Source organism: Prionailurus bengalensis, chromosome C1 (assembly GCF_016509475.1).
Source record: "Prionailurus bengalensis isolate Pbe53 chromosome C1, Fcat_Pben_1.1_paternal_pri, whole genome shotgun sequence".
NCBI classification, from domain to species: Eukaryota; Metazoa; Chordata; class Mammalia; order Carnivora; family Felidae; genus Prionailurus; species Prionailurus bengalensis.
Window position 1 is genome coordinate 65392234 of NC_057345.1, and position 15364 is coordinate 65407597.

The 15364-nt window shown below is 38.1% G+C and overlaps 1 protein-coding gene across 1 annotated transcript in view; it reads left to right on the forward strand.

Annotated features, from left to right (window-relative positions):
• MIGA1 (mitoguardin 1) overlaps nucleotides 1-15364 on the forward strand; it is a 107933-nt gene that overhangs the window by 30011 nt on the left and 62558 nt on the right. Inside the window, exons 6-7 of the mRNA XM_043575320.1 lie at nucleotides 2962-3095; nucleotides 4057-4180. Coding sequence (XP_043431255.1) covers nucleotides 2962-3095; nucleotides 4057-4180 — 258 coding nt within the window. The remainder of the gene's footprint in view (nucleotides 1-2961; nucleotides 3096-4056; nucleotides 4181-15364) is intronic.

The window sequence follows — 15364 nt, forward strand, 5'->3', positions numbered from 1 at the left end:
CTGGAGGCCAGAAGTCTGAAATCATTATCACTGGGCTGAAATCAAGGTATCATTAGAGCTATGCTTCCAACAACAATTCCAGTTTAGGAGAGTATCTGTTCCTTGCCCTTCCCAGCTTCTGATGGCTTCTGGCTTGTGGCCGTGTGATTCCAGTCTCTACCTCCCATCATCACCTCCTCTGTGTATATCAAATCTCCCTCTGCCTCTTACAAGGACAGTTGTGATTGGTTTTAGGCCCCACCAAATCCAGGTTATCTCCCCATGTTAAATTTCTTAATTAATTAATTTTAAGATTCCTTGATTCAGTCACATCTGCGAAGACCCCTTTTCTTTGTAAGGTAACGTTCTAGAGACTAGGACCTGATACTTTTGGGTGGCTATTATTCAGTCTGTTTCACTCATCTAACCTGATCTCTTGGTTCTTATCTAATGAGTCTATCAGAGTCCACCTTATTTAATCTGTTTTTTATCTAGCTATCATTTGTATTAAACAAAATTTTTTTTTAATGTTTATTTTTGAGAGACAGAGCGTGAGCATGGGAAGGGCAGAGAGAGTGAGACACAGAATCTGAAACAGGCTCTAGGCCCTGAGCTGTCAGTACAGAGCCTGATGCAGGGCTCGAACTCAGGAACAGCAAGATCATGACCTAAGCCAAAGTCAGATGCTTGATCAACTGAGCCATTCAGGTGCCCTGTATTCTTATATCCAGGAATGATTTTATAACCAAAAAAAGGACTGTGTTTCACATCTTAGTATTCCTCTTGGCTTGACCAAGGAGCATGTCTAGAGAGTATCACTGGAGCCCAGAAAAAGAAAAAAGAATTGAATTAGATTGAAATACTTTTTCAAATGCTTTTCTGTGTTTGCTACTTTATTTCAGGCTGTATTTCTTTTGATGGAAGTGCATACTAATTACAAAAACAAAACAAAAAAACTTTGATATAGCCCTGGCCAATGAACAGTAAAGGAGATAATGATTTGTAGAAGGACTGTGTACCTCTGAATATATTCCCACATTCTAGAAGAGTTAGACTGTATCATCTCCTGCAGTATCACCATAGTTATTCCTGCCTATGGGGAAAGATGTAAGAGTAGTTCTTTTGCCATCTTTTCCAAAGGTCTCTTGAGAATTAAGCTATGCTTTTGGATTACTTTAAGTCTAATAAACCTACACTAACAGCTTCCGTTGGATTATTGGGAGTTAGAATTGTAAGGAAATGGAGCAAAACCAGAGAAGCTGCAGGGAGTCTCAGTATCTTAGAATTAAGATTGGTAGAAGCCCTCTGGGTCATCTAATCACCCACCTATTATTTGAATTCCCTTTACAAGATTGATGACATTAAAAGAATGTATCAGTGAAATATGTTTGAATTCCTGTTACAAAACTGAAGATATGTGGTGGTTTGGGCTCTGTGCCGCAACGAGGTGAGACACAATTCTTCCTGGGAGGCAGCTTTTATCTTTGGACTATTCTGTGATTACATCACCCTTCCTTAATGTTTACCCAAAATAATCAGATGGCTGGAGAGTAGATGGAGTGAGAAAAGGTTGAAGGAACTAGAATTGTAAAGCTTGGAGAAAGGAGAGTAGATGGTGATGTAATTAATTGTCTTTTAAGTGTATAGGTTTTTTAGAAAGAAGATCTACACAACATTGGTTCTTTGCTATGGAAAATTACATTACATAAGAAGGAAAGGCGTGAGTTGTATTTAAATAACACTTTTTTTGTTTAGGGTTGTAGGTTCTTCAGAGAACTTGAAGAAATGATTTTAGAGGAGAGGTATTCCTTAACTACTATATATGGAAAACATCTTGAGAATGACTTGCCCAGATTAAGCAGCTTTGTTTTATTTGTTTGTTTGTTTATTTATTTTTGATTTTTATTTTAAGTAGGCTCCATCCCCAATGTGGGGCTTGAACTCACATCCCTGAGATCAAGCGTTGCATGCTCTACTGACTGAGTCATCTAGGTGCCCCCAGATTAAGCAGCTTTTAAAGATCTTTTTCTTTTATATGTCTAGAAAAATTGAAGTTTTGGAATATTTTGGTTTTGTTTGAAGTACATAATTATTTTGGTAAGACTTTTTTTACTTGGAGAAAAAGAAGCGCATACCTTTTTTCCCACAAAAGCTGTGTGTAGCTGAGGGGATGTGAATTTCTACTTAGACTGTAACCCTTGTTTGGTTCTTGCAGTGGTCTTGTAGATTTTTAACTGACTCAGCAATTACTGTATTTATCCAAATCGACACAGCAAAACTTTATTCTAGACTTAGTATGCTATTTCTTCTTAGTTTTATTCTCTCTTTCTGACAACCTCTTATAAACCTGATAGCTTAACAACTACTGTCTTCTATTTACCTACTTTTTAATTTAGGTGGATTTTTTGAAGGATAGTTGTGTGAATGTAAAAATTAGTCATTGTTGGACTTTTGGTGAACGCATGATACTATTCTAGAAAAATCCCAAGCACTGTATATATTTGAGTTACTTTAAATAAAAGAAAACATATTGGTCATTTCTCTCTGAATTTTGGTTGGCTAGCACCATAGGCCTAGAATATATTGAGAAATTAAAATTCTGCTATGAAGGGGCTCCTGTGTGGCTCAGTTGATTAAGTGTCCAACTCTTGATCTCAGCTCAGGTCTTGATCTCAGAGTCATGAACTTGAGCCTTGCATTGGATTCCATGCTCAGCGTGAAGCCTACTTAAAAATAAAATAATTATATAAAATCAATTATATAAAATCAATTATATAAAATCAATTATATAAAATAAAATAGAATAAAATAAAATAAAATTCTGCTATGAAAATTATGTAAGCATAAGATTATTCTTTAGTGCCAAAATTACAGTCAGACTATGCCATTGTTGATAACCATATGAAAAAGATTTCAGCCCCAAATGATTTTATTTTGGCATTGATTTTTTTTGTTTACAATCATTCTGTTCTTAATTCATAGGTATGGAATTGTTTGAAGAGGCGCTACGTCGATGGGAGCAGGCTCTCACCTTTCGAAATAGACAGGCTGAAGATGAAGCCTGTAGTTCCATTAAATTGGGTGCAGGAGATGCCATTGCTGAAGAAAGTGTAGATGTAAGGGTGATTCTCCTGAGAGTGGCCTTTATAATATTGGAAGAATTGAACAATGTTTAATGTTGATTCATTTTACTTGCTTTTTGTGGCATTTGAATTTTTTTTTATGTTTATTTTTGAGACAGAGAAACTGAGCATGAGTGGGGGAGGGGCAGAGAGAGAGGGAGACACAGAATCTGAAACAGGCTCTAGGCTCTGAGCTGTCAGCACAGAGCCCAATGTGGGGCTCGAACCCATGAACCGCGAGTTCATGACCTGAGCTGAAGTTGGGCGCTTAACTAACTGAGCCACCCAGGTGCCTCTTTTTTGTGGCGTTTAATACAATGGGTTTGTTTTCTCCCTTGGGACTAAGAGTGTATGTGTGGAGGGGTATGTCTTGTTCGGCTTTTTCTGTTCAGTTAGTTATTAAATCCCAAATTTGCAATTCATAATCAAGTTCCCTGATTTTCTAAGAATATATAGAATTACTGACTTCTAAAGGGATTTTTTTAAAGCCTCGTTTTAATTAAGTGCCATTATATTCATAAAGGTTGCACGGAATTAGAGCTGGACTGATATTTACCAATCATGTCAGCTAGTGAGTCTCAAATTTCAGCATGCATTAGAGTCATCTGAAAGGCTTATTAAAACAGACTTGAGTTTCTAATTCAGTGGCTGGGGTGGGGCCTGAGAATTTGCATTTCTAACAACTTCCTACATGATACTGATACTGCTGGTCAGAGATCTTACTTTGAGAACCCCTGGTCGAATCCCATTCCTTAAGTTTATAGGTAGAGAAGCTGAATCCCTGAGAACTGGGGTGACTTGGCCAAAGGCACAGCCAGAATCCAGTGCTGTCACCACCCAATGGACCTTCCTCATATCCCACGCTTTCTCTGTCTTTCATTTAAGAGTGGAAGGTATTGAGAATCTTAACATTAGAATCTAATATTTGCTGTGTGTACTTTTCTTTTCCTTGTAGGATATTATTAGTACTGAATTTATCCATAAACTTGAAGCTCTCCTGCAAAGAGCATATCGTCTCCAAGAGGAGTTCGAAGCTACCCTGGGGGCATCTGATTCTAATTCCCTTGTTAATGATATCGGTAAGATGGACATTTTATATGGTTTTTTAGGAAACGTGTGAATTTCTTCTTTAATATTCTTAGAATCATTGGGGCACCTCAGTGGCTCAGTCGGTTGAGCGTCCGACTTCGGCCTGGGTCATGATCTCGCGGTCCATGGGTTTGGGCCCCGTGTCGGGCTCTGTGCTGACAGCTCAGAGCCTGGAGCCTGTTTCAGATTTTGTGTCTCCCTCTCTCTCTGACCCTCCCCTGTTCATGCTCCGTCTCTCTCTGTCTCAAAAATAAATAAACATTAAAATAAAATTTAAAAAAAAATTCTTAGAATCATTTAAGTGTATTAATATGATATGGTTACATATTTTTTGGAAAATAGTCAACAGAAAATGTTCTATCATATTTCCTGGTTTTTCTTTCAGTTTTATTTTTCTAGTGAACTTAATGCCCATAAGATATAATTTCGAGTGTGTAGGTAGGATTGTGACTTTATTTTAAAATTACATTTTTTTTTTAATGTTTATTTATTTTGAGAGAGAGAGCATGTGCTTGTGCATGCAAGCAGGGAAGGGGCAGTGAGGGACAGAGAGAATCCCAAGCAGGCTCCACGCTCAGCACAAAGCCCCACATGGAGCTCAATCCCACAAACCGTGAAATCATGAGCAGAGCTGAAACCAAGAGTTGGATGCTAAATCAACACTCAGGCATCTGAGTGCCCCTAAAATTACATTCTAAGTGAAAGAATCCCAGTTCAAGTGTTGGAGAGAGGAAGAAAATAAACAGAAATATAAAAATGGGACAGAGACATGGCTCGAAAGCGTGCATGTAGCTCATGGCATACATTTAAAATATTTTAAGTAATTCTATTTATTGGACTCCATTAAAAAATCTTTTTTTAATGTTTATTTTTGAGGGGGGGGGAGGGAGGGACAGAGAGAGAGAGGGAGACACAGAATCCGAATGAAGCAGGCTGCAGACTCTGAGCTGTCAGCATAGAGCCTGACGCAGGACTCAAACTCAAGAACCGTGAAATCATGACCTGAGCTGAAGTCAGACGTTTAACTGACTGAGCCACCCACATGCCCCATCTTGGACCCCATTTTATTTATTTATTTATTTATTTAAATTTTTTTTTTTTCAACATTTATTTATTTTTGGGACAGAGAGAGACAGAGCATGAACGGGGGAGGGGCAGAGAGAGAGGGAGACACAGAATCGGAAACAGGCTCCAGGCTTCGAGCCATCAGCCCAGAGCCTGACGCGGGGCTCGAACTCACGGACCGCGAGATCGTGACCTGGCTGAAGTCCGCCGCTTAACCGACTGCGCCACCCAGGCGCCTTGGACCCCATTTTAATTGCAAGCGAGATTTTGATATCAGCAGTTGGGGCATGCATTAATATATGCAATTACCCTTGTTTCCTATTTTATTTTATTTATTATTTTTTAAAATTTATTTTATTTTTTTTTTTTTAATTTTTTTTTTTCAACGTTTATTTATTTTTGGGACAGAGAGAGACAGAGCATGAACGGGGGAGGGGCAGAGAGAGAGGGAGACACAGAATCGGAAACAGGCTCCAGGCTCTGAGCCATCAGCCCAGAGCCTGACGCGGGGCTCGAACTCCCGGACTGCGAGATCGTGACCTGGCTGAAGTCGGACGCTTAACCGACTGCGCCACCCAGGCGCCCCTAAAATTTATTTTTTAATGTGTATTTTTGAGAGAGAGAGAGAGAGCTTATTTTTGAGAGAGATTCTGTGTCTCCGAAGCAGGCTCCAGGCTCTGAGCTATCAGCCCGATGTGGAGCTTGAACTCATGAACTTTGAGATCATGACCTGAGCCAAAGTCGGACGCTCAACTGACTGAGCCACCCAGTCGCCCCTCCTTGTTTCCTATTTTAAAGAGAAAAAAACTTGGAAAGACTTTTTGAGTGAAATCTTCAAAGGAAAGAATAATTAAAATTTCTTCCTTAAATTCTGTAAATGCTCCAAAGAATGAAGTAAGACAAGATTATATTGCATCTCTTTTTGGCAAAAATAATTTTTTTTTTTAATTTGAGGAGAATTGTTATATTCTTATAAGGAATAAAAATAGTTAAGGAGTGGGGTGCCTGGGTGGCTCAGTTGGTTAAGCGTCCAACTTCAGCTCAGGTCATGATCTCGCAGTTCATGAGTTTGAGTCCTGTGTCAGGTTTTGTGCTGACAGTTCAGAGGCTGCAGCCTGCTTCCAATTCTGTGTCTCCCTCTCTCTCTGCCCCTCCCCCACTTGCGCTCTGTCTCTTTTTCTCTCTCTCAAAAATAAGTAAACATTAAAAAAAATTTTTTTAATAAAAAAATAGTTAAGAAGTGTTAAGTTTTTCCACATTTTTTTCTGAACATAATATACTAAAAGTGGCTGCATTTTGAAATACTTAGGTATCTATGTATTTTGAATTTAGGTAAAAGATTTTATTTGTATTAGAATTAAGAATTACTGTTCAGGGGTACCTGGCTGGCTCAGTTGGAGGAGTGTGTGACTCTTGATCTTGAGGTCATGAGTTCGAGCCCCTTGTTAGGTGTAGAGATTACTAAAAAAAAAACAAAAAAAAACTTAAAAAGAATTGCTCTGTATATGTCAAAATGTTATACGAGGCCTCTTTGTATTAATTTTGTTCTTTGCTCTTTCATTCTATATTGTCACTAAAATTATTCATTAGACTTGAGTATTTTTTAACAGTTGCTCTGCTCTTATCATGGGCATAATGTTTTGACATGTGGAAGTTACAGGCCAGGAAAAAGTAGACAGTATTCATGTCAACAAATAGAATTTGCCAAAGCCTTCTTTTTATATTTGTTTCTTTCTATACAGTTCCTTTTGTAACTTACTAAAATGACATTGTAGAAAGAACAGAGAGAAGGAATTTTAAAAGAATTCAAGTGTAACAGCGGGAGTGGAACAACTGGAAAAGATCAGGGTGGTTATGTGGCAAGGATGACCATAGAGAAAAAGGAGTAGGAAAAAATTATAAGGAGAGGAGAGGAAAAGAAAAGGGCCCCAAGGCTTAATGTCTTATTCTGGGAATGGAGGCTTTATCCTCACTGTTCTAATTATCTACCTGCATTTTCCTAGCTCATGGTAAGGATCATGTAGGTGTGTAGTTCTTGCACTTGTTACAATTTAATGTGCATCTCAGATTTGGCATGCCTAAAGTTTCTTTTTCTACTGACCATGGTGGTTGGCAAAGTCCATCTCTGATTTCCTAGTTTATCAGGTTATAAAGATTTCTTAGCACTGGCCCAGAAGGTCTGCTTTGGATACACATTACTTCTAGATAAGAAGTTCCCTAGGCAAATCGCTTAATTTCTGGGACCTAACTTTAAGTTGTTTCTGAGTAAATTGTTATTAATTTGGAACCCTAAATGAGTAGGATTTCTAGAGGAGACCCATAATTAAATCATACAATTTTTTTTTAAATTTTTTTAACATTTATTTATTTTTGAGACAGAGAGAGACAGAGCATGAATGGGGGAGGGTCAGAGAGAGAGGGAGACACAGAATCCGAAACAGGCTCCAAGCTCTGAGCGGTCAGCACAGAACCGGATGCAGGGCTTGAACTCACGGACCGCGAGATCATGACCTGAGCTGAAGTTGGACGCTTAACCGACTGAGCCACCCAGGCGCCCCTAAATCATAAAATTTGATTAGCTTATGTTTGGAATAAGAAGTTCCCATCCTGGGCTGTCACAGGCTTCTAAGCTGACTGGCTTTTGCCTGCAGCCATGCAGTGCTTTGGCCTGTTATTGCACTGGAGATTCCAGTTGACTGTATGCTGTATTATTATCTTCCTTCTTGGCAGTTTTTTAGATATTGTTCTATTATTGCTAATTTCTGTTTTTGAACTTCTGGATGAAAGAGCTCAATCTTTGGTCAAGATTCTGGTAGGGGAGTAGCTCTGTTATATCTGTTCATTGATATTAATCAAAATTGCTTAGAAGTCAGTTAGCTCTCCTCATTTTCTAAATCCAAATTCATTTTGCACATTTAATTTATATTGGGAGGCAACTTACAGCTAGTAGTCATAAATAAAGAGGTTAATAGATGCCTTCAGAGGTTCAGTAGTGAATTTAAACCAAGTATTGATCTAGCGTCAGTGAATACTTCACTGTTCTGGAATTTGCTTTGTCTTATTTGATGAAATTAAAATTTTTTTCTCTTAAGAATTTGATAGATTTTCAAGGTTGGAAGATTTCTCAGTCGTCATCTAATTTATCTCCTTTCCCCTTTGTCCCCTGTACTTTATAACTAACACACACCATCGCTTGCAGGTTACCATGTGCCAAGCCCTTTGCTGAGCACTTACATAAGAGAAGCACTACACTGAGTGAAAGTTATCTTACTTAATCGTCACAAAAACTTTCATAAGATAAATATAGTTATCATCCTCATTTTTCAGATGGGGAAAGAGAGGGAAGGAGATACTGAGTAACTTCCCTAGAGTTGCATGGAAAGCCAAGATTTGGAGCCAGGCAGGCTAACTTTAGAATTCATGTTCTGAACCACCATGCGAGATTGCCTCCCAATTTATAAGACAGATACCCTCCTTGAATAGGATGGTTGACTGTGAACTCTGTGAGCAGAGCGTGCCTACTGGCAAAGTTCACTCTGGGAAATGTAATCTTGGAGCAGGGAGCCTGGAACCCCACAGCTGCCAAAGTAAGGAAGCATTTCTTGTGATATTTATTTACTGTGGATCTTCCTTTCCTTAAAACATTTTTCCTTCTTCCAAATCTGTGTGGGGATCTGACATTAACTCTTGTGTCTTTCTTTACTCCTCTCTCAGGCGCTTTTAGGCACTCTAGACAGATTCCACTCATTTTGTAGAAGGAAGTTATCAAGGTTTAATTCAAGAACAAAAGAAGACCCTTCTTACCTGATGAAAATAGTGCCAGATGAATTTAAAGTTTTATTTATTTATTTTTGTTAGTGATCTCTACACCTAACGTGAGTCTTGAACTCACAACTCTGCGCTGAAGAGTTGCCTGGTCTTCCAACTGAGCCAGCCAGGCACCCCAGTACCAGCGGGATTTAGTGTAGTGCTTTAATGATTACTGTAATGGATTACCCTTTGGCCTGTATCTGCATAATAAATGAAAGCAGACTCCAGATTCACACTAACTGGATTCAAGTTGTGGCTTCACCATTGATTAGCTGTGTGATTATATAACTTGTCTAAATGTCAGCTCCCTTATCTGAAAAATGGGCATATAATACCTATTTTCAAAATAATTATGAGCATTAAATGAAATAATACAATAAAAGTGCTAGGTACATGGTAACAGTGTTTATTGGCTCGGAATTTGGACCCTCTCTGGGACACTCAGCAAGGCTGTGGGGTTTTTGTTGTTGTTCTTATTCCACCTGCCCAATCCTGTATTTGCTAATTTCAAGGTAGTCATTAAAATTTCTTGTCCACCGATACCCTTTTCATGTTTTCCAGTGATGCTACAATTTTCCTCTTTAAAAAAAAGTTTTTTTTTAAGTCACTTTCAATGGGCCTTTGGGAAAAAGGAGAAGTAAATGCCTATGCTCTACATCTTGAAGTAGAAATTCTGGACATTAGGGGCTCCTAGGTGCCTCAGTTGGTTGACTATCCAACTTTGGCTCAGGTCATAATCTCATGGTTCGTGAGTTCAAGCCCTATATCTGGCTTGCTGCTGTCAGCACAGAGCCCAGTTCAGATCCTCTCTCCCCTCCTCGCTCTCTGCCCCTCCTCCACTCATGCTCTCTATCAAAAACAAATAAACATTAAAAAATTCTGGACATTATAATCACAGAGCCCAAGGACTACATTAGCTTTTCTAACACTGCTAGTGTTGAACTTACAGTTACTAAAACTTTTAAGTTTTTCTTTGTTATTGTTAGATTTATTATTGGTAAACCGTATCTTCCCTCATTTGTTCCTGTGCAGTTGTTTTTCTGGATACAAGTTTTAGATGTTGTATTTATTATTCTTACTAAATTGTCACTTCTGAATCATCATTCTGAATTGTTAACATAGTTTATTTTTTTAAATTTAATTTACTTTTTAATTTATATCCAAGTTAGTTAGCATATAGTACAACAATGATTTCAGGAGTAGATTCTTTAATGCCCCTTACTCATTTAGCTCATCACCGCTCCTACAACCCCTCCAGTAACCCTCTGTTCTCCATATTTAAGAGTTTCTTATGTTCCCCTCCCTGTTTTTATATTATTTTTGTTTCCCTTATGTTCATCTGTTTTGTATCTTAAAGTTCCCATATGAATGAAGTCATATGATCTTTGTCTTTCTCTGACTAATTTCACTTAGTATAATACTCTCAAGTTCCATTCAAGTAGTTACAAATGGCAGGATTTCATTCTTTTTGATTGCTAAGTAATACTCCCTTTGTGTGTGTGTGTGTGTGTGTGTGTGTGTGTGTGTGTCCATCAGTGGACATTTGGGCTCTTTCCATACTTTGGCTATTGTTGATAGTGCTACTATAAATACTGGGATGCATGTGCCCCTTTGAAATAGCATACCTGTATCTCTTGGATAAATACTTAGTAGTGCAATTGCTGGGTCGTAGGGTAGTTCTATCTTTAATTTTTTGAGGAAGCTCCATACTGTTTTCCAAAGTGGCTGCATCAGTTTGCATTCCCACCAGCAGTGCAAAAGAGATCCTCTTTCTCTGCATCCTCACCAACATCTGTTGTTGCCTGAGTTGTTAATGTTAGCCATTCTGACAGGTGTGAGCTGATATCTCATTGTGGTTTTGAGTTGCATTTCCCTGATGATGAGTGATGTTGAGCATTTTTTTCATGTGTCGGTTGGCCATCTGGATGCCTTCTTTGGAGAAGTGTCTATTCCTGTCTTTTGCCCATTTCTTCACTGGGTTATTTGTTTTTTGGGTGTTGAGTTTGAGAAGTCTTTATAGGTTTTGGATACAAACCCTTTATCTGATATGTCGTTTGTAAATATCTTCCCCCATTCTGTCAGTTGCCTTTTAGTTTTGCTGATTGTTTCCTCCGCTGTGCAGAAGCTTTTTATTTTGATGAAGTCCCAATAGTTCATTTTGCTTTTGTTCCCCTTGCCTCCGGAGACATGTTGAGTAAGAAGTTGCTGCGGCCAAGGTCAAAGAGGTTTTTGCCTGCTTTCTCCTCTAGGATTTTGATGGCTTCCTGTCTTATATTTAGGCCTTTCATCCATTTTGAGTTTATTTTTGTGTATGGTGTAAGAAAGTGGTCCAGGTTCATTCTTCTGCATGTCGCTGTCCAGTTTTCCCAGCACCACTTGCTGAAGAGACTGTCTTTATTCCATTGGATATTCTTTCCTGCTTTGTCAAGGATTAGTTGGCCATACGTTTGTGGGTCCATTCCTAGGTTCTCCATTCTGTTCCATTGATCTGAGTGTCTGTTTTCGTGCCTTCATAGTTTAGATTTTGATTTGGTATCCCTTTCAGCTGTCAGTCTCTAGTGTTGTCAGTTTGGTCTAGTTGGTCACTGGTGCTCTTGTTGAAAGCATTAACAAAAAATATTTCAAGGAAAGCTTAGAACACTCAGAACACTTCTGACACCAGATGCGTTGTTTTCAATATCAAGCAATTCTCCAATTCTCTGTAGATACCAACTAGATGTCCTAATTAGTGTCTAATTCAGTTCTGACACTAACTTCCCAGTTTACACAGACCCCACAGATGAAGGGCTCTGCCTCACAAGACTGCCTTCCGCTCACATGCCAGTCACAATTTCACGTTTCCCATATCTCTGGAATCAGGAGTTCCCACAATTCCCTCCTTAAGCTTGACAGTTTGTTAGAACAGCTCACAGAACTTAGGGAGACACTTTACTATCATCAGTTTATTATAAAGGGTATAACTCAGGAACAATCAAATGAAAGAGATACATAGGGCAAGATATGAGGAATAGGCATAGAGCTTTTTTGCCCTCTCCAGGTGCACAAGCCTCCACACCTCGATGTGTTCACTAACTTGGCAGCTCTCTGGACCCCAGTTTAGTCTCCATTTTGTAGGCACAGTTGATTAGATCATCAGCCATTGGTGACTAATGTGATCCTCACCTCTTCTCCCCTCAGGCATCTGGTTTGGAGCTGAAAGTTCCGATCTTTTACTTATATGGTTGGTTCCCTTGCAACCATCCCCCACCTCCAAGAGTCATTCATTAGCATAAATTCTGGTATGGTTGAAAGGAACTTATTATGGATAACAAAGACACTTCTCTCACCTCCATCACTTGGGAAATCCTAAGAGTTTTCGGAGCTCTATGCCTGGAATTTGGACTACATACATACTATTTTGTCAATATCATATCTTAAAGTGGACAAAGACAGAGTCAGAGATCTGGGACAGATACTTCCAAGTTGTCTTAGGTCACTTAAGACACTTGGTAGTTCAACCAGCTATAGGTTCAACTGATTCTTCATTCTCATTTTTTTCATGTTGATCACTAAAAGATTATAGAATACTTTGTTATATATCATGCCAAAATGAATGTGTACTTATATACTTAACCGGTAGTTTAGGAAAATGTAAAAAAAACTTTTTTAAAAGAGGCTGATATCAATTCATATTTTTTGAGAAATATTGCAGATACTGAGCTATTTTGTAGGTGAATATTTGCTATCAAGTATTTATGATTGTTTTTTTTTTAATTTTTTTTTTTAACGTTTATTTATTTTTGAGACAGAGAGAGACAGAGCATGAACGGGGGAGGGTCAGAGAGAGGGAGACACAGAATCTGAAACAGGCTCCGGGCTCTGAGCTGTCAGCACAGGGGCCAGACGCGGGGCTCAAACTCACGGACCGCGAGATCGTGACCTGAGCCGAAGTCGGCCGCTCAACCGACTGAGCCACCCAGGCGCCCCTGATTGGTTTTATACTCACCTGCAAATCATCTTCATTTTAGAAGTCACACATGTCAGGTTTTTATTAACTATAGTAGAACCTCAGCAAAACTTATTTCACTAATTTGGAGTTCAAAACATAAACAGGGACTCTGCTTAATTTTACATAGGTACTATCAATAGTAGTCTGCCAGGTTAATGTTGTGGACAAGATTATGAGGAGGACGGTTTAAATCCTCCTCAGCATGATTCTTTCAGTATGTTTAAAATAGTCTTAGCATTTTTCCTTTAGGTAATTTTGTGTTTATTGAAAGTAGATTAAATCTGTTCTCTTTTTTAAAAATAGCAGATCCAAAAACCTTTCGAGTTGTTGGTATTATGAGTTATTTGGTTACTTTACATAGGTGAGGTTGGTAACAGTTTAATAAATGTATAGTATGATTCTTTAAAAAAAATTTTTTTTTGACATTTATTTATTTTTGAGAGAGAGACGGAGACACAGCATAAGTTGGGGAGGGGCGGAGAGAAAGGGAGACACAGAATCTGAAGCAGGCTCCAGGCTCTGAGCTGTCAGCATGGAACCTAATGCGGGGCTTGAACCCACAAACCGGGAGATCCTGACCTGAGTTGAAGTTGGACGCTTAACCACCTGAGCCTTCCAGGCACCCCATGTAGAGTATGATTCTAATACTGGATTATGGTAATGGCTGTACAAGTCTATAACTCATTTACTAAAACTCATTGAATTGTACATTTAAAAGGAGGAAATTTTATGGTATGTAAATTATACTTCAGTAAAGCTGTTAAAAATACAGTATGGTTCTTGTTAAGCTAATTTTAAGTAAGTTTTCATGAGTTGATTTAGCAAAATATCACTTTATATTAAAAATTTCAAATAATGCAAATCCCAAAAACTTAAAAAAAATTAATCATGAATCACTTAGTTACAAAGCTGTGGGCCTGGTGAATTTTAAACTGTTTGCTCTAGGTGGTGCCACCTCAGCTGGTAACTAGAAATATTGAGTGTCATTTGTACATGTTCTGTGAACCATCCCATGAACCACACTATGAAAACTTCTGCAAGTGGTTTTAGTAATTCTGATGTTATTTTTACTGCTATTGTTAAATTTAGTCGTTTTTATATTTTGTAATATTGTCACCCAAGTGTTTATTAAATTTTAGAAATACTGAAACTGATGGTATTCTTGCTGTTAATTTAGTACTGAGCATGCTGGAAATGTGGCACTAATGCTGAAAAAAAATAAAAGAGCAGAATTAATAGCAAAAGCACTTTTTTAAAAAAAATTAAAAACTTCTGACAACCTGGTCTGACATCACAACCACTAATGTACTTCTAAGCCAAGCTGTCATTTGTGTTATAATAGGAAATACTTTTGATATTTGGGAGGAAATAGTGATGCAAAAATTCTTCTTACAAATACTGCAAATGTTTTAAAAGCATTTTTTTTCTTTAAAGTTTATTTGAGAGAGAGAGAGAGAGCGCGAGCATGAGTGAGGAAGGGGCAGAAAGAGAGGGAAAGAGAAAATCCCAGGCAGGCTCCACACTCAGTACAGAAACTGATGCAGGGCTCAATCCCGTGAGTGAGAATCATGACCTAAACTGAAATCAGGAGTTGGTTGCCACTGACTGAGTCACCCAGGCACCCTAAAAGCACTCTTAAAAACTGTTTTAATTGTAATCATTTACTGTGCTTTAAACCTATGCTTGAAAAAAGAAATACAGCACAGTAGTTGTCTACTTCAACCCCTTTTATATTTGGATTAGGAAAATAACTTTGGATTAGGCAAGGTTTTAAGGCATGAATTCCTTGCATAAAATGTAATCACTCCTTATTCTCTAATTCATCTTTTCCTGTGTTCTGTACTGGTATTTCCTTAACCATTCTGAATTAGTAAATCATTATTGGATGTACAGTTGACCTTGAACAACACAGCTTCACTTATACACAGATATTTTTCAATAAGTACAGCACTGTACTATAAATGTATATTATTTTCCTTATGATTTTTTAAATAACATTTTCTTTTCTCTAGCTTTATTGTAAAAATGCAGTATATAATACATATGACATACAAAACGTGTGTTAATCAACTGTTCATATTATCTGTAAGGTTTCTGGTCCACAGTGTGTTATTAGTAGTTAAGTTTTGGGGGAGTCAAAAGTTATATGCAGATTTTTTTACTGTGTTGGGGGGTTAGCACCCCTAACCTTTACATTGTTTAAGGGTCAACTCTATTTCTATATGTGCTCTTACACATCAAAAGTGTATTTAGGGCTTAAGCAATAGTTATTTGTTCAGTTATTCCTACTATAAAATGAAGATTTGAGGGG